The 19,853-nt window shown below is 55.3% G+C and overlaps 1 protein-coding gene across 2 annotated transcripts; it reads left to right on the top strand.

The window, feature by feature from the left end:
- Positions 1–171: 171 nt before the first annotated feature.
- Positions 172–19,385, top strand: UFD1 (ubiquitin recognition factor in ER associated degradation 1). 2 transcript variants are annotated; one of them, XM_074356759.1, is made up of 12 exons: positions 347–502; positions 2,765–2,897; positions 3,257–3,289; positions 5,311–5,432; positions 7,312–7,442; positions 9,505–9,577; positions 13,029–13,097; positions 13,819–13,884; positions 14,019–14,066; positions 14,525–14,613; positions 15,227–15,308; positions 18,449–19,385. In XM_074356759.1, the coding sequence occupies exons 1-12, from the start codon at positions 500–502 to the stop codon at positions 18,521–18,523; spliced, it is 924 nt and encodes a 307-aa protein (XP_074212860.1). In that variant the 5' UTR covers positions 347–499; the 3' UTR covers positions 18,524–19,385. The 2 variants fall into 2 exon arrangements, with proteins under 2 accessions (XP_074212861.1, XP_074212860.1); XM_074356760.1 differs by lacking the exons at positions 2,765–2,897; positions 3,257–3,289; positions 5,311–5,432 and adding an exon at positions 172–193 and having other exon boundaries at positions 294–502.
- The last annotated feature ends 468 nt before the right edge of the window (positions 19,386–19,853 follow it).

Below are 19,853 nucleotides of genomic sequence, written 5' to 3'. Positions count from 1 at the left end.
TAGGATTTCAGTGGGCTCTCGGCCTAGCTCGAAGGCGGAAGTGGGTCTTACTTCCGCCCGAGTCCTCGATGGCTGCAGCAGAGGCGGGCGTCTGCGTGCATTCTGGGTAGTGTAGGCAGCGAGGGGAATGCCCCGCCCCATATCTGCCTGGAGGTGAGCGCTGTCCAACTGTAATCCTAAATAATCATGCAAGGTACTCAAGAGTGCACAAAAATTAGGGAAGAGTGCTTGAGCGCTTTCTCCGGAGAAACCTTGGACCCTCAAGCCTCTGCCTGGCTTTCTCTCTTTGGCAGCAGAGCCCAGTGCGCACGTCTCCCCGGAAGTGCAGCTCCGACACTTCCGTTTGAGCCCTCGGGCGTCCGCGCTAGGAGGCGGCGGCGGCTGTGAGGAGGAGGAGGGAGGAGGAGGAAGGAGGCGGCGGCGGCGGCGGCGGCGGCTGTGGCTGCTCCCACCACAACGTTCCCTGGCGACGCGCTCCTGCGAGGCCGCGGCGTCCACCATGGTGAGCGGCGAGGCGGGCCGGGTCCGGGGCGGGCCGAGGCCCGGCGGGCGGACGTGGTGGCCGCGGAGGTGCCGAGTCACCGGCCTGAGGCCTCCCGGGCTGAGCGCGTCGCCCGCCCTGTCTCGCGGGTGTAGCCCCGCGACGGCTTCCCGCGAACCTCGGGTGGACTAGAGGGGTGTTGGGGCGCGGGGAGAGCGCGCGGCGCCTGGGTTCGCGAGCTCAGCCCCTCGGGCCCCGCGATGTCCTTGGCGGCAGGGAGGGCGGCCGCCGAGTTGGCTGCGGGGACCCTAGCCCAGGCTCGGCCCGGCGGGCGGCATCGCCTCGGGTCGCGGGCTTATTTTGTTGAGCTTCTCCTGAGTGTGTCAGGGTCTGTTCACACTTCCCATCTCCGGCTCCGCATTCATTGGGCTGAGTGCCTGGTGTGCGCCGGGCGGGGGAGTGGGTCTCTGGAGCCGCGCGGGAGGCTGGAGATTAGGTTCGTGGGCTGCTCGAAGGCAGGTTGGTGCCGGCTGTTAAATTCACGGTGTGCGTTTTCCTTTTGCGAAGGAGAAGAAGGGCTTAGACGAGGGTGGGAGGTGGTGAGGAGCCCCGACCTAGAAGCGCTGTTCACCTGTTATGCTTCTGGCCAAGATTTTGCTGAACAGAGTTCTCCTCCAAAGAAAGGGAGACGCAGATTTGAAAAGTACTATGCTAGCGCTCCAGGGAGTGAAGAACTAAGAATTTTAGCTGGAGCGTGCTGAATTTGCATTTCTGGGAGACAACTGGTCCAGCTTGCTAATTTTGGAATTGCTAGTGAATTGTCTTACCAGTAGACGACTTTCCTTTTACTTAATATACATTTGGAATCAAGTCAAGAAATGTTTGCCTATTAAAAATTTTTTTCACTTGTGAAAAGCCTATAACATGAATTTGCCACCTTAACCATTTTTAAGTGTGGAGTTCAGTGTTCAGCATGTTCACATTCCTGTGTAGAACTTTTACATCCACAACTTTTCATCTGAAAAAACTGAAACTGTCTTCATTAAATAATTCCCCCTCCTCCCAGCCCCTGGCAGCCACCATTCTTTCTGTCTCTGCATTTGACTACTTACTCTAAGTACTTCATGTAAGTGGAATCATACAGTATTTGTACTTTTCTATCTGGCTTATTCCACTGAGCATAGTGTCCTCAAAGGTCGTGACTATTGTAGCATGTGTTGGAATTTCCTTCCTTTTTAGGGCTGAACAATATTCCATTGTATGGTTGGACCATGTTTTCTTTATTCATTCATCTGTCAATGGATGTTTGGATTGTTTCCAGCTCTTGGCTGTTGTGAACAGTAGTGCTGTAAACAGTACTGCTGTGAATATGGGTGTACAAATAGATCTTTAAGACCCTGCTCCCAATTTTTTTGGATCTATACCCTATTGTGTAATTTTATATCCTTTTTTTTTTTGAAACGTCATAAAAATTGTAATTATCTAAGACCTTGGATTGCTGGGTAACATGTTTTCTAAGCCTCCTCGCAATCTGCAGTTTAAGAGCTTGGATCCTACCCTTGTGATAGGACCGCATCTTGGCTTTGCTTATGTGTAGGCAGGAGTAGCCAGATGTGGCTCAGTGAGAGAGTGCTGTGGAGGTGCGCTGGCCCTGACCCCAGGCAGAGCAGGGAAGTTCTTAGGGAAAGGAAATGCTGGTCCTGGGAGCCAGAGGAAAGGGTGGGGGTCTGCTCTGCAGATTCCTTTCCTCACCCACTGAAAAAGCACTCCCAGGAGCTCTTTGTCCCTTACCTGCTCTTGTTCTCAGAATACTGACATGCAGACAGTTCTTTCTGGATCATTTCCCTTGTCTTGAATGTCGGCTCTGCCAGGGCAGAGGTTGTACTTGTTTTGTTAGTGAGCAAACATCATTAGAGTGAAGTTTCCCTGGTCTGAGAGATCAGAGCCTGGCAGATACTGGGCATTCATCAATATTCAATGAGGAGAGGAAAGTGGTCCAGGCAGGAGATACAGCCCGGTGCGGGCATGGCAGCTGTAGGCAGTTGTGGGGCCCTCAGTGACCGGTCCCTGAGCTAGCGCGAGGTGTGGCCTCGATGAGGAGGTGGGGGCTAAAAGAGGTTAAGGACAGGCTCAATGGGGTTACGTTTATAGTTTAGTAAGGTCATGCCATCTGCCAACAGTGGAGATGGGGTTCGCAGGAGAAGACTGGGAGTGATGGCCCGGTGGAGGCAGAGAGGAAATGCTCCCCTGTTTTGCGTTAACATGGCATTTCTCTCCACCTAGTTCTCCTTCAACATGTTTGACCATCCGATTCCCCGGGTCTTCCAGAACCGCTTCTCCACGCAGTACCGTTGCTTCTCCGTGTCCATGCTCGCCGGGCCTAATGACAGGTCAGATGTGGAGAAAGGAGGGAAGAGTATGTGCCGTTTTTATTTTGAATTGTAACCTCCCTGCCCTCAGCCTGCAGTGCCCGTAGCTCCCCCTCCCTGCTCTGCACCTGTGACAGAAGCTAGGTCAAGGGTCACTTGCCCCAGACTTGCTAGGGGGTGGGGATTGGGGGATAGTCTGAATTATGGTGAGATTCATGGCTGATGGTCATTCATCCCACCAAGTAAATTACAGCCAGTAGCATTCTTGACGAAAGATGGTCGTGAAACTCTGCCTCCCTGCTAGTATCGTCAGTGCTTTCCCTTAGGGGTAACAGGGTGCACTTTGCCTTTTGTTCTGTCCTTTTAGTTTTTGTTTCTTAATGTTTCTTAAATGTTCTTTCCACAGTAATTATGCCACCCTCAGCCCTCGACCAGCTCAGTAAGTACTTCCTACGAGATTTGAGAACTGAGGTAACGAAAAGGTGGGCACCAGGAACTGGCCCGGGTCCTGGGTGTGTCCTTCAGCGCGCCTGGTGGGAATCATCCCTGGAGGGTGCTTACTGGGCTGGGAGAGCCGGGGCCACTGGTGCCCCAGTGAGGAGGTGGTTGGTGGCAGCCAGTGGGCACTCAGCTCGAGGTCCACCCCTCTGATCCCCTCCCTGGGTCCTGTCGGGTCTGAAGGTGTGGGCTCCGGGCAGCAGATGCTGTTGGCTGGGCTTAGGACGTTTTCCCCTGAAGGACAGTGGTACAGCTAGCTTGTTGTTTCCCTGAGCATCTTTCCTCTGCTCTAGCCGCAGTTCTGACCCCTCTGCCCCAGGAGCTGCTCTCCTCTCGGGTCCTGTCTCTTAGCAGGAGTGGGAAAGGCCCAGGGGCTGTGAGATTTCCATGCTTTTCTCTTTCCCCAACCCTCTCATCCCTTACACCCCTGTCCCACTCCACCTGGACTGGGAAAACCCCCACCATGGGTGCATCATTGCCTTCAAGACTTGGGGGTCTTTTCAGTGTGAGTTCCAAGGCAGGAGACTTGGAGCCCACTGTGGGGGTAGGTCCACACTCAATGCCTGGTGCGCATAGGGCAGCGCGGTGGGCTGGGCACTGGCTTGGGTGCTGCTCTGGTTTGGGCTTTGCCCAGCCTGACTCTAGGCTGGTAACTCTGAACCTCAGAGTCCTCATCTTTAATCAGGGACATACAGTGCTGTGGGAACTGCTTTGTGGTGGGAGTCCCTCTTAGACGGTGCCCTGTGGTGTACACTGCCCAAGGCCGCGTGATGCCCAGCAGGACATGGCCTTCAGTCACCAGGGCTTAACTGGTGCCTCCAGCAGTGGCTACACCCACCGGAGGCCTTAATTCTGCCTCAGTCCAGCCGGAGGGCAGATGGAGCCGCGTGCGCGGGGGTCATCACAGCCCTCAGGCAGGCCCCTGTCCTCCCAGAGGAGGGAGCAGGGCTGCCAGGGGGCCTGCCTTGTGGGTGGAGCTGCCCCAGGAGCTAAAACCAGGTGTGATTGGTGGCAAGTCTGAAAAGAGACTTTGGGATCAGGACAGTGGGGCTTAGGTCAGTGCTGCTCAGACCTCAGAAGTAACGGAAGAAACTTTGTCCAAGGGGTGAGAAATTAAATTACAAGTAAGGCAGCTGCTCAGGTTGGAGGAAGTCAGGGGGTGCAGAGGGCTCAGGCACCCCAAGGCACCTCTCTAAATCCCAATGCAGTTTGAACACGACTGGACTGAGGAACACGGGGTTCTCTTCCAAGGGCAAGAATCTTGGACCCTTGGCTGGAGCCTGGTCCAGTTCACCCTGACCGACCTCGGTTCCGCTCCATGGCTCTACAGCTGGGAGGCGCCCTGGGGGTGGGGGCCTGGCGTCTTGTCCGAGTCACGTTGGTGGTGGGGGAACACCTGTGCCCACTGCTGACTGCGCTGAGGCGTCCCTGAACCGTGGCCTCCCGCCCAGGCTCATTACCTGGCCTGCTTCACTTGAGTTTTTAGGGAGACCCCATACATTGTCTGCCATTCCTTTTGCCACTGAGTGGGGCTTCTGTCTCCATGTTTGCCTAAACCAACAGGCTGAAGTCGGCCTCCGTGGTTCAGCCCTAGACCTGGGCCAGCACCCTGGGCTGGCTCCTGGCTTATCGGCTCCTGGTCCCCGTGGTCCTGGGCGTGCAGCCAAAGCTGCAGGCCTTAGTTCACCATAGATGTAGGGAGGAAAACAGTGCACCTCACTGTTCCAGGAAGACCGAGCCAGGGCCTGGCACAGTCATGTCCATCTGTCTAGCCCCCTCCCCCAGGTTCCTGCCTCGCGTCGCCAGCCCCTCCTTTCTGTACCCCTGCCCTCCAGAATCAGCCTACTGCCAGCACAGCGCAGGTCCTGCTCTGGTGGGGGCCGCTTCCCAGGGGAGGGTGCTGGGGGACAGGGCTTCTCTCCCTCAGAGGAGCTGAGCCTCGGACCTCGCCCTTCTGTTTAGGCCGACTTAACATCACCTACCCCATGCTATTCAAGCTGACCAACAAGAACTCAGACCGCATGACGCACTGTGGTGTGCTGGAGTTTGTGGCTGACGAAGGCATCTGCTACCTCCCGCACTGGGTGAGTGGGGCCCCCCTCAGGGTCTGCCCACCGTCTGTCATGTGGACTAGTGCCTCGCCTCGAAAGCCATGTGTGGCTTCGGGCACATGGGGCCCTGGTGCTGGGGGACAGCCTTCTCTTTGCTGGTTGCTTCGCTGGTAGAAATCTAGAAACCGCGGCCCTGCTGTTACACTGCTATTTCCTGGTTCAGCTGGATTTTAAACTGATGGAGCAGGAGCATGAGCATTTTTAAAGTGGTCCAAGCACAGAGTTTTTTACTTATGTTTTCTCCACACTTCAGTAGTTTGTTCCCTGGTTCTGTCACTGTGTGTATGTGTGCACATGTGTGCAAACACGCCTTTAACAGAGTCTGTCCAGAGCACGCAGCTTTGTTGCCATGGGAATGAAGCCTCTCTGCACCCAGGCTGGCCTGGTGGTGCCTCCACTCCAGAGAGCCAGAGAGGCCAGCACTGTATGGAGGGGCCTGCTGTGACCACAAGTCTGCATGGCTGGGTGGGGCAGGCAGGGCTGCGGCATCTCCTCAGTGTGAGGTGCCCCCATCTGCCCTCCTCTGTCGTGGGCCAGGGCGTGTCCCCCATGCGTGATGAGCTGTGGTCCCTTTGACCTTCAGCACTGTTTTCTGTAAATGCTAGCACCTGTCAGCACTGTAGGTGTCTTTGAGGTACCTGAGGCCCTTCTCTTAATAAGGTCTCATGCAGAAACCTGGTTTCTGGGACAGTTTAAGAGGGAGGGGTTCTGGAAAGCCCTCGGCGGGGACCGTGTGTCCTCTCGTGCGGTCTTGGGTCAGCCGTGGTCAGGGACTGCTTGGTGGTGGGTCTGGGAACGTGGCCTGAGGCAAATGTGAAGCTGGACCCCATCCCTTCTGCACAGCAAGCCTCTCCTGTCACAGTGATTGCCAGACTTACAGAGGAGTGGCCCTGACTCGTATCTTGAGATTAAATATGTACAGAAGTTTGAAGCCTCCTTCTTCCCTGTGGTGGTGACCTCGCCCACTTCCTCTGGAGCTGGCCGTTCCCCTCTGGAGCCTGGGTCCTTCCCAAGCGTGTGGCCCCACTGGCCTCTCCTGTGCTGCTTCCTTGACTCCTGGGGAACCCTGAGTCATGCCTCAAAGCCCAAACATGACCCGCTTCCCTGCCTGCATTCCCTCCTGTGTCTGTAGGTGCCTCCAGTGAGCACGGCCTGGTCTCACCCACTTGTGGGGCACCGTGGGTGGCTGCAGTGTTGGGTGATGACAAGTTCCCCAGGACCCTCTGTGGCCCATCCTTAGTGAAAGCCAAGGTGGGGATGCTGAGGGGACACTTTTCCTTGAAGGCTCTCTCTCCAGCCCATAGACTTGGTGTTTGGCGGCCCCTTGCCCAGGCTTGCAGATCACTTAGAACCAGAAAGCTAGTTGAATCTTTGAAACAGCCTGGGAAGCCTCTTTGGGTGGTGTGGAGCTGCCTGCCCGCCTCTTCCTGGGCTGGCCTTCAAGCTCTTGGTGAGAGCAGAGACTGCCTGGGGTTTCCCAAGTGCTGTCACGGAGCTGACCCCAGGGTCCCCCGGCCCCCAGTGGGCATATGAGAAGGTGTGTTCTGGGGGCTGATTCGCAAGCTCCACCCACTCTGAGCTCCAGGCAGCCCTTGTGGACTTGCCAGCAGCTGGGCGATGGTGGACGGACCAGGTCAGCTACGGCCCAGTGGCCGTGGAAGCTGGGGTGGGTGCAGGGCAGCTCAGAAGTGCAAGGGCTGCTTCCCTATGGAAACGCTCCACTCCAGGAGGCCTGGAGTGGGTGGGTGAGCCGCACCCTCTTGTGACCAGCCTCTTCAGAGGCGTGCACGCTGCTGCCCACAACAGCCTCGGCCACACCCCTTACTGTGTTCCTGTCTGCTTCCTCCTTCAGATGATGCAGAATCTGTTGCTGGAGGAAGGGGGCCTGGTTCAGGTGGAGAGCGTCAACCTACAGGTGGCCACATACTCCAAGTTCCAGCCCCAGAGCCCCGACTTCCTGGACATCACCAACCCCAAGGCCGTGTATCCTTCTGAGACAAGACAGGTTAAGGGAAGCTGTGCCGGTGGTGGCGGTCGACCCTGAGCACTGAGTTGAGCGTGTGCCTGCTCTGGGGGCCACACCTCACCGTGATTAATTGACAGTGTGTTGTGAGAGCCACGGCTTTGGACTAGCACATCCACCGCTGCTTGGGGCGGACTAGTGAGCTGGGCGCTCTGGAAGCCTCTTTGGGCCGCTCTCCGGACGCTTCCTGGGGACAGGGATCAGTGGCTCTGGCACACAGCCCAGTGTGTTCCAGTGGGAGGGTGGCTCTCTGCCTCTTACCCCTCTGCTCAGCCTCACTTTTTACCCAGCAAGGGGAGTGCTGGCTCCGTACGTTTTCTCTCTCGGCAAGAGGAAAGCATAGGTTTCCGGTTCTAGTGATTTTGTGTGTTCTCTGCACGTAAGCCAGCGTGTGTGTGTGTGATTTCAGGAGTGACCAGTGTGGGCGGAGGTGCTGTGTTCTGGGATTGAGGTCTCCAGCTTACAGCCCCAGTTTGGCTTGTTGTGATCACATTACAGAGCAGTCACTCCACCACCCATTTATTTTTAAAAAGGCACGCTTGGAAAAGCACAGTTAAATAGCACAGACAGTTAAAGAACAGCTGCCTCCACACACCCACCCCCCACTCCTCCTCCCCCCGCCCTCTGTCCCCGGGCTGGAGCCAGGAGCAAGTGGCTGCTGCCACGTCCCGGACACCACTGGGCTGTGTGGAGTCCTCACTGGCCGAGTCCTGGGACAGGCATGTCGAGTCCCCTATATTGGATATGAGGGGCCATTGGGGCTGTGCTCCCGGTGGGCAGGACCAATTCCCATGTCCGGGGTGGGGCCTGCCTTGGCCCATAGCCCCAGCAGTGGTCTCCTGGTGTGAGATCCGGGCTTGATATTCTTCCACACATGTCGCGTGCTGACTCCCCAGGGTGCCTTCAGAGACTGTCTCTCAGCACAGTTCCATGCTACTCTGAAGAAGGCTGCAGGGCTCCCTTGTCTGGCTGAGGGTCTGGATAAAGGCAGCCCTAGCACAGAGTGGAGGAGGCAGGGGCCATGCAGAGCATGATGTGGGAGCCAGCTCTGCCCCCAGAGGCCAGGTGGGCTGCGTCTGACGGCTTAGGGGTCACCAGGAGTCGAGGGAAGGGCACCCCTGCAGCTGGCATTTCTTGCCAGGGGGCAGAGACAAGGTGCCACTCCAGACTCTTCTCAAAGCTGTCATTGGCCCAGGCCTTTTGATGGAGAGAGGTGAATGCAGACCCTGGCCCTTCCTCCCTCTGGTTACGCTCGGACCCTCCCCTAGTCGGGCCACATCACAGTGGCAGGCCTGGAGCCACGTTTTATGTTTGACCTTTCTATTTAAAACAGTTTTGCAAATTGTTGAGGACGACATGGTTAAAGTATTCCACAAGATTAAGCATTATTCTTTTGTCTGGGGTTTTGGGTTATTCAGTTTTTGAGAATTTATTACTTACTATTATGAAAAGGGCTTACAAGCCATTTTTTCCTTTTAAGTCTTTATCTTGAGACATGCCTCTAACGTTGGGTTAACTCCCAAAAGGTAGGAACAACAAAAGTGTAAATGAAAACATCCTTGCTTTTGAGGGGGCCTGTCTGTGGTTTCTTCAGTCTTTTGTTCCTATATTCCCATAGGATTTTCAAAATCGGCTCATTGAGGTGTAATTTACAGACAGTGAAATTCACAGTTGAGCAGGTTTGACAGCTGTGCACCCCCTGTAGCCAGAACGTGGCCGTCCACTGACCCCTGGCCCCAAAGCCTCCTTCTGCTCCCCCCTCAGAGATGCGTCTTTCCAGGGTTGGGGAGGGGTCTTGCCACTCTGGCTGGTTCTTTCCCTGAGGTGAGGGTGGATCTCAGGCATAGATGTGTGTTAGGAGCTGCTGCCTCCTCGTGCTGAGAGGTAGCCACATGTGTTGAGCCCCAGCCAGGCACTGTCCGTCCGGCACACAGTGACTGGGGTCCTCCAGTCCCCTCATAGAAACCCATCTCAGATTTTAGTTGTCCATCCCACTGTGTCGCCTTAACCATGTGTCTGCAGATTAGAGAACGCATTGAGGAACTTCGCTTGCCTGACCACTGGCGACGTGATCGCCATCAACTACAACGAGAAGGTGAGCGGCTCAGCCTCACAGCTGGTGGCCGGGCAGCAGATGTGGTGAGCGCCTAGCTAGAGGACCCGCAGCAGGCTCTCCTGTTTGATGGGGCTCTTTGTGAGCAGGGTGGGTCTGACTTTTACCAAGTAATCGCTGCCTGTTTGCTTCTGAAGTCCTCATGGGCTCAGTTTTGGGGCTCTGTGCTAATCAGCCAGTGCCTCTGTTTTGGGAGCTGATGGACGTGGTTCCTGGCCACAAGGTGAGTGCTGTACACTTGTTCACCCCAGCATGTGTGTGCCAGTGGGCAGGGGGAGGCCTTAGGCCGCACTCGTGGTCAGAGCGAAGCCCCTCCTAGGCTGTGGGGACACAGAAGTGAACCTGCCCGGTCCTTGTCTCTCCCTCGGCGACGGCAGCACTGGGAGAGCTGGCCCCATCCCGTCGTCTGGACCTGTGTCTCCCTCGGCAGCAGGTCTGAGGTCTGGATGCCTCTCGTGTCCGTCCATGATGAGAGCTGCATGGATGCTGGTCCCAACGACTCGGCCATGAAGTGAGACACCACCTCATCTTCCATTTCTCACTCACCCTGTGCCCAGTTGGCACATCAGTTCCCACAAGTCAGGACGGCATCCACCTCCCCACTCTCGGCGCACCCCGGAGAAAGACGTGGCGGTCGACAAGGCTGCCAGCGCCCTCCTGCCTCAGGCATGGAGCTCGGCGATGGGGTCTTTGTCCACTGTGACCCCACAGAGCTGCTGCCAGGGCCTCCCAGCGCTCAGGAGTGACCACAGCCCCAGTATGGCTTCTCTGAGGCCAGCTGGCTCCTTAACATGCCTGCCCATCCCCCCAGGACTCGGGCCTGAGGTTCAGCCTCTCCATCCGGATCTGTGTCACTTGGGGACCCAGCATGTTCTCTGTCAGTTTCTTCCGTTTGACTGAGAATCCTTATTTTTCAACTTGATGGGCTTTGAGTCACGCTTTTACATCTTTTCATGAACTAGAAAATAATCTTGTTCCTTTTAGCTTCAGAGAAATGTTTTCGGTATTGTCCATCTTCACCGAATGCTTTAAGCTTTCCAGGTTAATTACAGGCAGCCTTAATGCTACCATTCTTAAACAACTAAGACAGTAATGTTAAACATGACTCTTAAATTGATGATAGAAGGTAACGGTGACCTTTTTGCACTGAAAGGGCAGGTGACTTGCACGGGTAGACACAGAACTGAAACTCAGGTTTGGTTCTGCTTTTAGAAGCATGGAAGTCCACACTATAAAGGGCCCTTCTGATTAAAGCTAGGCTGTGATTGGTTTGAGGGGCTCACATGAAACGGACATTTTCACAACTCTGCCATAGTGGTGCTTAGTGAGTGGTCTGGATCAGAGGCTCCTACAGGAAACTGGGCCCCTTAAAGGGGCCACAGTGGACGCAGTGGTGGGTGCTGTCCTCTTCTCGAGAGAAGGACCCCAGGCTCTCTGGGAACAGCACCCAGTTTCCAGTTGAGTCGGGCCCTTGGGAGGCAAACCACCAGACACCAAAAGCAGGTTTGGACCCTGAGGAAATCCGTATGGGGATCTTCAGGTGCAAATATAAAACAATTACATATAAAATGTTTGAAGAAATTAAAAAGTTAAAATTTAGCAAGTGATGGAAGTCTACCAGAAATATCCAGGAGCGTTGGAAAAGCAGAGTTAACAGCTGACAAAAAATTAACAAAGAGAAGGTTAAATCCGGAGAAGTGACGTGGAATTCCGCACAGAGAAGTGGGAAAGCGGGACGCGAGAGCTGGAGGCTGCGGAGATCCCGAGAAAGCCAACCGCTGGTGAGAGCCCAGCGGGAGAAGTGGCGGCCTGAGGAGGGTTGGGTGCCGCCTTCTGGAACCCGCCGTCCGCCCACAGTGACAGGATTTGAATGTTCAGCAGACGGGATGGTTGCAGATTCCACACAGCAGACCCAGAGAGGTGGGCAGAGAGAAAGCATCTCTCACGGAGGAACGGCGAAGAACAGGCCTTCCAGTAGCAGGCACTGCCCCCCCAGGCATCAGAGTGTCTGCAGAGGCTGAGGGAGTAACTGCCGTCAGACCTTGAAACAATAGGGCAAATCCCAATACTTCCAGGTGAGCAAAATCTGAGTTTGTTTACCAGTGGAACTTCAGAAGCTTGTGTTTTTGGAATGAGCATCACCGTACAGGGAAGGGCCAGGGTGCCAGAAGGAAGAATGGACTAGTAAGCTGACAGATATGAAGTAAGTCAGGGTGAACGCCGTTTCAGTCAGTACTGGTGTTCAGTACAAGCGGCTTAACGGTGGTACCTGAGACACTGGAGAGAATCCTTCTCGAGGGTTGTTTAGAATTAAAGTGGTCTCTGTTTGCACTTCAGTAAAGGTGAGTCAGTAAAAATACATGTTGAGTGTTTAAAAATAGTTTAAAATGACTGTTTTGGCTACAGCGTAACAACACATACAACTGAAGCAAACACCCAGAGTACTCACCATGTGCAGCCCGCACCCTCTGGGATGTCTGCCACCCTGTGGTCCAGGACACTTCTAGTTCTGGTTGCAGTGCCGCTGGCTTATGACTCGCTAGGTTGTTGTGACCTTCAGCTTGAAAACACAGCTGTAGAGAGAGGTGACCATGTGCCCGGAGGCCATGGACACGGGTCGGGGCAGCAGGGCCCCTGGAGGGAGCCGGATGGGGAGGTGGTGGCGTGTCCTCACAGCGACATGCCTTCACTTCTGGTCATCGCAGTGAGGAAACGTGAATACGGACGGGCACCCAGAGCCTTCCCTCTTAACTCAGGTGACCCCCTCCCCAATGACTAGGGTTTTTCCTGCTGGGACCGTCCCCACTGTCTGCTATAAAAGCAGAACATACTCTGGGGAGAAACAGAACCTAAGTCAGTGCAGGAAAAGGAGACTCTGCCACTTTAAGTTCCTATCCTGTGTGGTGGCTTTTGTACGTGTTTTACATGCGTGAGGTCATCCTGGACACCCAGCAGCATGGCTGCTTTTCTGCTGCTTTCCCTGCCAGCTGCCTGGACCTGCCGGGACTACAGCTTGCTCGGATGTGAATAAACGCCATTCATTTACCCTTCCAGTGATGGGCATCTCAGGTGTTCGCACACTACCGCTGGCGTGCTGCAGTGAGCAGTCTTAGAGTCTTCTCTCTCTGTGTCTGGCGAAACATTTACTTCGAGTTAATTCCTAGAAGTGAACTTTTCTAACATAAACATTGCGAGTGTTACAATTTGCTCCATAGATACTTTGATATGAGTCATTTAGGAGGAGCAGTCAACTGAGGGTTGGTCTTCAAGGCAGCACCCCACCATGGCCGCTTTTCACAGTGAGAGGTGTGGCTGGAGAGGGTGTCGGGGGAGGAGTGGATGATGCGTGTGCGGGGCTGGGTGGGGGCTGCAGTGGTGTGAACGGGGTCGTCCCCCGTGCTGCCACGAAACTGACTGATTTCTGTCCCCCCAGATCTATGAGCTGCGGGTCATGGAGACCAAGCCTGACAAGGCTGTGTCCATCATCGAGTGCGACATGAATGTGAGTGGCTGGGGATGGAGCGGTGGGGGCCCTGCAGCCCCTGGGACATCATAGGGGATGCTGTGGTGGTCACTGACCTTGTGGTTGGTCTTGGGCCATTGGGGGTGGCAAGGCTGCAGCTGGTTCTGAGGTGGCCACACACCCCAGGTCTCAGACCTGCCAAGGAGGCCTCTCAGCTCTGGGCAGGAGGGCCTAGGGTTCCCGTGCTAGCCTGGCCGTAGGGTCTCCAGGTAACAGTGCCCAGCACCAGGGCCAGTCCCAAGAGGTTGCACTATGTCTGGCCCCATTTACGTAACGTTCTTGAAATGACAGAACTGGAGAAATTAGGACAGAGTGGTTGTGGGGGTCACGGCCGGGAGAGGTGGGTGGGTATGAAAGGGCAGCTCGAGGGGTCCCCGTGTAGGAGCCACTGTGGTCACTGCCATGGGTGGGGATGCCAGCTGCACAGTGTTAAAACAGAGAGAGCTGAGTGCATAGAGTGTGGGGACAGGTCAGACCGGGCACTCAGAAAGAGGGCCGGGGTGTTGGCGCTGGGCTCCTCGGGCGGTGCCAGGCAGAGGGTTTGTAAAACTAGAGGTCGAGAAGCTGGGTGGGCTGCACAAGCCCTTTCTGTGTCGTTTCCTGTAACTGCATGTGAACCCACGGTTGTCTCAATTTAAGACAGAAAAGCCCGTAAGCTAAGTGTGGCCCGGTCTCACGTTGTCCCTTCATCTTGGAACAGGTGGACTTTGATGCCCCACTGGGCTACAAAGAGCCCGAAAGACAAGTCCAGCATGAGGAATCCGCCGTGAGTCCCCCAGCTCCACACAGCTCCCCTCGGTGGTGGTCTGGGCAGTATGTCCCAAGGTGTCCTGACGGCCAGGATGCCCTGGCCGTCAGGGGGCCCTGCCAAGCAGCTCACCCTGCTCTTCTGTCCCGCAGGAAGGTGACGCTGACCCCAGTGGCTATGCCGGGGAGCTGGGCTTCCGCGTGAGTGCCCGCGTCGTAGTACCCCACACCTTCATGGTCACCAAAGCCCTTTCTGTCCACTTTATCCAGGTCCTCCCGACACCTTGGTCAGTCAGCCCTAACTATTTCTTTTTAAAAATTTCTCGCCTAACAAAAAAGTGAACTAGTTCAGTAGACACACATGCACCCTTCCTTCAGAGTCACCAAGTGAGGCTGCTTCAGCCTCTCTCTAAACGTATGGTCCTCCCCTTTGCGACATTGCTGGAACCTGCCCCTCCAGCACTGCTGCCCCCTGGGGAGCCTTGGCGGCAGGGCAGCAGAGGGGTCGGGGCCCCCAGACCCTGGGGCGCTGGGCAGAGGCTCCTCTCAGCTCGAGGCAGTGGGACCCCTGCCCTCGTCCTCGCAGCGGCCTCTGCCCCAAGGAGACTGCAGTTGTCCCCTGTCCTCAGGGCTCCCCTCACACGCCCCCCCTGGTCCAGGCCTTCTCCGGCTCCGGGAACAGACTGGATGGGAAGAAGAAGGGTGTGGAGCCCAGCCCCTCGCCCATCAAGCCTGGAGACATCAAGAGGTGGGTGTGCCCATCTGGCCTCTCCTGGATGAGGTGGTCCAGCCCCACCAGCCCCAGGGCATCTGGGCAGGCCTCTCTCCTACTTAAAACCTTTTTGGGTCTGGGTCATCACTGGGCCTGTTTTCCCATTTTGTGACCTCAAATGACTGATCCACTTCCCCTGAGTAGAAGTGGCTGTGTTCGTGTTTTCTGGTCCAGACTCCCTGCTCTGGTGCCAGCGCGGTGGCGGCAGGCCGGAGACATCTCCCCTGTCGACCATGTGAGAGCAGAAGCAGAGTGCTGGCTGTGGGTTGGCACCAGCCTCTTAGGGAACGAAGTGAGTTCTGTGAGTGTAGTCCTTGCAGGGTGACACGTGAAGCTGGAGAACACAGAAAATCAGGCTCCCACGCCTCCAGGGGCCCCCTGCCCCAGTGCCGTCTGTTCCTATTGGAGGGGCGCTGGGAGGCACCAGCGGGGTGGTCCAAGGCTAGGGGGAGTGGGTGCAGCCGCAGGTCCAGGAGGAGGGGCCCAGGATGCCCACCGTCTCTTCTGCCTCCTTTCTCTTCCTGTGACAAGAAATGATTTTAGTCCTTGTCTCCCTGAGCTAGCATGTTTTCCGCTCTCTTCTTTACAGAGGAATTCCCAATTATGAATTTAAACTTGGTAAGATCACCTTCATCAGAAACTCACGTCCACTGGTCAAAAAAGTTGAAGAGGTGAGTGTGTTTCGTGGACAATGAGAAGTTCTATTGACTGTGGTGACCGGAGGAATTCTCTTCATTCTGAATTGAGTAGGGATGTTTCTGTCATATTTTTCTTCGTTCAGGGCCCTTCCTCTCCCCAGTGGTCTGATCATCCCATTGAGGCTGTGGGTAGGGGTGGGCACACTGCAGCCCTGGTGTCCGCTCACAAGTGATCAGCGAGATTGCAGCTCACAGAGCCCTGGCCAGGTGCCGGGCCCATGCTGTCCCCTGGACAGTCTCAGTGGCCATGATTGTCCGCGTTTTTACAGAAATGAACATGAATGCGTGTGGCGGTCAGGGCCCCCAGGGTCCTGACCACCACCTGGCCACCCCAGTGCCAGCGCACTCCAGAAACGGCCTGCACCAAGGCCTGGGGGCACAGCCTCCTTCAGCCAGGGTCCCCTGGGGAAGCAGGGGAGGCCACAGATGTGTGCAGAGGTGTGGCCAGAGGGTAAGTTCCACCCTGGCGTGGCCTGTCACAGACTGCCCGCCCGCCCAGCACCCCAGCCATGTGCTGTTGCGAGAACACTCACAGACCCTCACTCTCCTGGGTGCTTTTCTCAAAGGCTCGGTCCCTCAGGAGCCCAGGAGTGAGCAGAGACGACTGTGCTGCCTGCACATTGCGGACACACAGCCCCTCTTGGCCTTAACGTTCCTCAAGCTGATGCTGTGTTCCAGGCTCTGAGGAGCTGACGTGGTCCCGACCAGGAGGCCCATCCAGGCCTTTGCTCACCAATGGCCGGGCTGCTCAGCCCCAGGGGGGTGTCCTCTGGGCTTACTGGTCCCTAACTGTTGGAGGTACAGGGGGAGGAGAGGGTGAGGCCGTGTTGTCCATAAGTGGACCTTGGAGAAGAGATGTGTGACTTGAAGTGGGCTTGAAGGCACATGCTCCCTCGGCCTCATCCTGGAACCCCCTGGATGGGGCACAGATGACTAGGTGACAGACAGTGGGGAGGCACCTGGAAGAGCAGAAGGCCAGGGGGACCTGACATGACAGGCCATGGAAGGCCGTGTGCAGAGCCGGCTGTGTGCGGAGCTGGCCGTGGGGCTCCTAGACCCGCAGCACCACCTTCCCCTGGGGAAGAGGGCCCACCTGTGGGACAGGCAGGCGTCACAGAGGCCCCTGGATGACTGTCCGCAGGGTGCTGAGCAGGCCTTACTGGAGGAGCGAGTGACCTTCACCTTGCTCCAGGTCCTTTCCTGGCTAGGCTCCTGCCACTGGCCACTGGGCTGGCTCATTATAGTTGGAGGTTGGAGGCGCCTCTGTGGACGGTGAGCCCAGGGAAGGTCCCAGCCTTCACCCCGGAGTGAAGACCAGTCAGAAAGTTCCTGGCGCCAGCATCCCAGTCACATGAGACCAGAGAGACCAGAGGAGCTGAAGCCACCAGGGAGATCAGGGCTCCAACTGAGGGGCCAGTGCCTGCAGATCAGGAGGCCCACCGAGTGTCCAGCACGGTAGATGAAGACAGCTCCAAACTGGGGCAAAGATCCTCAGGCTTCCAGGAGAAAGAGGGGCCACCAGGGGTCAAGCATGGCATCACCCTCGAAGGACAGGGAAAGCCAGGACATGGGAGAGCAGGGTCTCCAAGGCTCTGAAAGGAAGCATTTCCAAAAGTTCTGTGCCCAACTCTTATGGGCCGAATTGTGTCCCCCACATTCCCATGTTGACGCCCTAACCCCCAGCACCCCAGAGTGTGACTGTCTTTGAAGAGTCTATTAAAATAAGGCCCTGTCCCTTCTGACTGGTGCCCTTCTAAGCAGAGAAGATGTGGACATGCAGGAAAGGCCATGGAGGACTCAGCAAGAGGCGGCTACCTGCAGGCCAAGGAGAGGGGCCTTGGGAGATGCCACAGTGCTGGCACCTGGTCCTGGGACTCCACGCCACTGGACTGTGAGGAGATGGACTTCTGCTATTTGAATTCCGAGCCTGTGGTGTCTTGTTACTGCCACCCCAGCAATCTGACTCCCACCACCCTGCAGTGACACCAGAGGAGAGCGGGGTTCCCAGTCACATAGGAGCCAAGACAAGGTAGTAGTCCTCATGTTCCTGTTTTCAGGAGGCCACAAGGACACACCCCACCCAAACAAAGGAATGAGGTAGAACCAAGAAAGCCTTAGACCCAGAATTTGGGGGTCCTCATACAACATGCACCCGGGACAGTGGCCAGTCGAGGCAGCAGCCCGAAGGCCCCAGAAGACGTTCCTCCCTTGCCCAGATGACATCGGCGGCTGCGACTGAATGTGCGTGGAAGAGGGGCCGGGCACCATGTCCACAGCGGGCAGAAGAGGGCTCTATCAGAGCAGAAGGCTGTGTGGCTCAGCTGTGACTTGTCTTTATGTGGTAGATACCACAGCAACCCCGTGCAGACCCTTCCAGAAACACCAGCCGCACTGGGTGGTGGGGACGGTGCCGGGGTGTGGGCTGGAGAGCTTGGAATCCCCTGCCAGAGACAATGTCTCTGCCTGACCAGTGACGTTGCTCCTGAGAAGATGCCTGCTGTCTCCCAGAACTCATAAGACAAGTCGCCTTCCTGCCAGTGGCTAGTGAGGGCCAGTGAGTCACCATTTGTAAAAAGCCTTAAGAACACCTGCATCCTTTCCCCAAGGAATTCAACTTATAGGAAAAATCAGAGTTGTGTGTGGGGACATTAAGCTGCTCACCAGGGCAACTGAAATACTGCAGACCTGGAGGTCACCTCTGGCAGGAGAAGGACTGCCTCTCTGCAGCCTTCAGAGCGTCCTGGTGGGAAGTGTGTTGCCCTGACACTTGAAAATAGTTGAAATAAGTGTATACAGAAAAGTGACTGGAAATGTTATTTTGGGGTGGTTTTTCTTTGGGGGGGTGTTGTGTATTTTTTACATTGAAAATGTGATGCCCCTGCAGAAGGGTGTACGTTCTCCCTGGGAGTCAAGGCTGATGGACGCAGAGTTGTGAGTCCGTGGTTTGGTTTTCAGTTCAGTAGACCACAGTTTGTGTTTCTATTTAGACATTTCTTATGAAGAATGTGGGAGTGAGGAAAGTGGGTGGATGGCACATGAGTCAACAGAAGAAAGTGTTTTTCATTAAACCTCCAAGGAGTTTCTGAAAACAATGGTTTTCTTTTCATGCCCAGGATGAAGCTGGAGGCAGGTTCGTTGCTTTCTCCGGAGAAGGACAGTCGTTGCGGAAAAAGGGAAGAAAGCCTTAAGCTGGGGCTGTTGGCTGATTGGAGAATAAAATAATTGCAGCATGATGGCTTTTAGTTACTGCCTTTGACGGGGATGCTCCGTCACTTTAGGTGTGTTTAGAGTGACCTAAGAATTACCGGGTTTGACCGGAACGTGGACCAGCAGGACTTGCAGCCAGTGTCTGATTTGGGGAGAGAAGCTGCCTCTGAGGTCCCACAGCCTCCTCTTGCTTTCAGGCCCTCAGGACACGCCCACTGCTGAAGCAGTTTCCTAATTCCTGCCCAGAACCTGCGAAGGGAATTGAATTACTCTAACTTGTGGTGTTTTCTCTTTTTTCATATATCCTTTCTTTTCCCAGGTCATAGTTTAGCATTTGCCTTTGGCCTAGAAAAAAGTGGTTTAAACAGATAAGTGCTCCGTAAACAGTGGTTATCCCATTACTCTGGCTACAGTTTATTTGAGGAAGGGTGTTTCTATTTTTATTTTACATGTTGAGTTTTTTTCCCCTAAAAAGTCATTCCTCAGCAGGAGAACCTGACCTGAAAACATTTCCAATTTTTTTTCAATTTCATATAGAAATGACTGGCCCCTTAATCAATCTGTTCTTCTGTAAAACAACTTCATGGTGAAGCACAAATGTAACCATTAGAATAAATGAAAGCTAAAGCTCTCTTCTTTCCCCTTCCCTACCCCCCATTCCCAGTGTTAATGTATCCAAAGTTCTGCTGGCCTGCCTTTATTTTTTAACTAGGGTTAATTTAGCCTCAGATTTTCACTTTCTATAATATGACATGTTAATTCAATTTCCAGTATCTCTTCTTTCTTGAAAATAATTATGATTCAAGAATTTCAAATAAAAACAGGCAGTGACTAAAACCTGAATTGCCTCCAAATGTCTGATAAAATACCAACAGGGATTGACACTTGGGCCACTGACCCAACCAGAGGAAGGCCTGCTTGCAAGGAACCTTCATTCCATCTGCCCTTAGAAAGGGCTCTGGGGGGCTTCTCCCAGACAGTGTAGGGGGAAACAAGGCTCTTGACCCCTGGGGAGGGGGTGGTCGGGCCCAGCAGGGTTTCCCCTTGTTTGTGATAGTAGGCCAAGGGGTCTGTCCATCTTTGGATAGGGCTCCCCTCACTCAGGAGAGGGCGTCCCCATGCAGGATGCGTCCCCAGGGTTCACCCACGAGTCCTCAGAGTGAGCATCAAAGGTCATCCTGATGGCCAGGGCTGAACCCTGTGGCCCACACCACACCACTGTCTGTGGGTGTGACTCTGGAAGGCATGAGCACGGCTGGGACCTACAGACCCTCCATTCAACGGGTCCTGGGGTCGCCGGCAGAGGTGGGA

This window comes from Camelus bactrianus, chromosome 32, assembly GCF_048773025.1.
Source record: "Camelus bactrianus isolate YW-2024 breed Bactrian camel chromosome 32, ASM4877302v1, whole genome shotgun sequence".
In the NCBI taxonomy this organism is placed as follows: domain Eukaryota; kingdom Metazoa; phylum Chordata; class Mammalia; order Artiodactyla; family Camelidae; genus Camelus; species Camelus bactrianus.
The sequence above is the reverse complement of the archived record's forward strand: the minus strand, read 5'-3'. Positions and strand labels throughout refer to the sequence as shown.

What these genes read in the sequence shown, in the direction of transcription:
- UFD1 (XM_074356759.1), top strand. An exon ending in TCTGCTACCTCCCGCACTGG is followed by an intron (nt 5,433 to 7,311) that starts GTGAGTGGGGCC and finishes TTCCTCCTTCAG; the next exon opens with ATGATGCAGAATCTGTTGCT. An exon ending in CCATCAACTACAACGAGAAG is followed by an intron (nt 9,578 to 13,028) that starts GTGAGCGGCTCA and finishes CTGTCCCCCCAG; the next exon opens with ATCTATGAGCTGCGGGTCAT.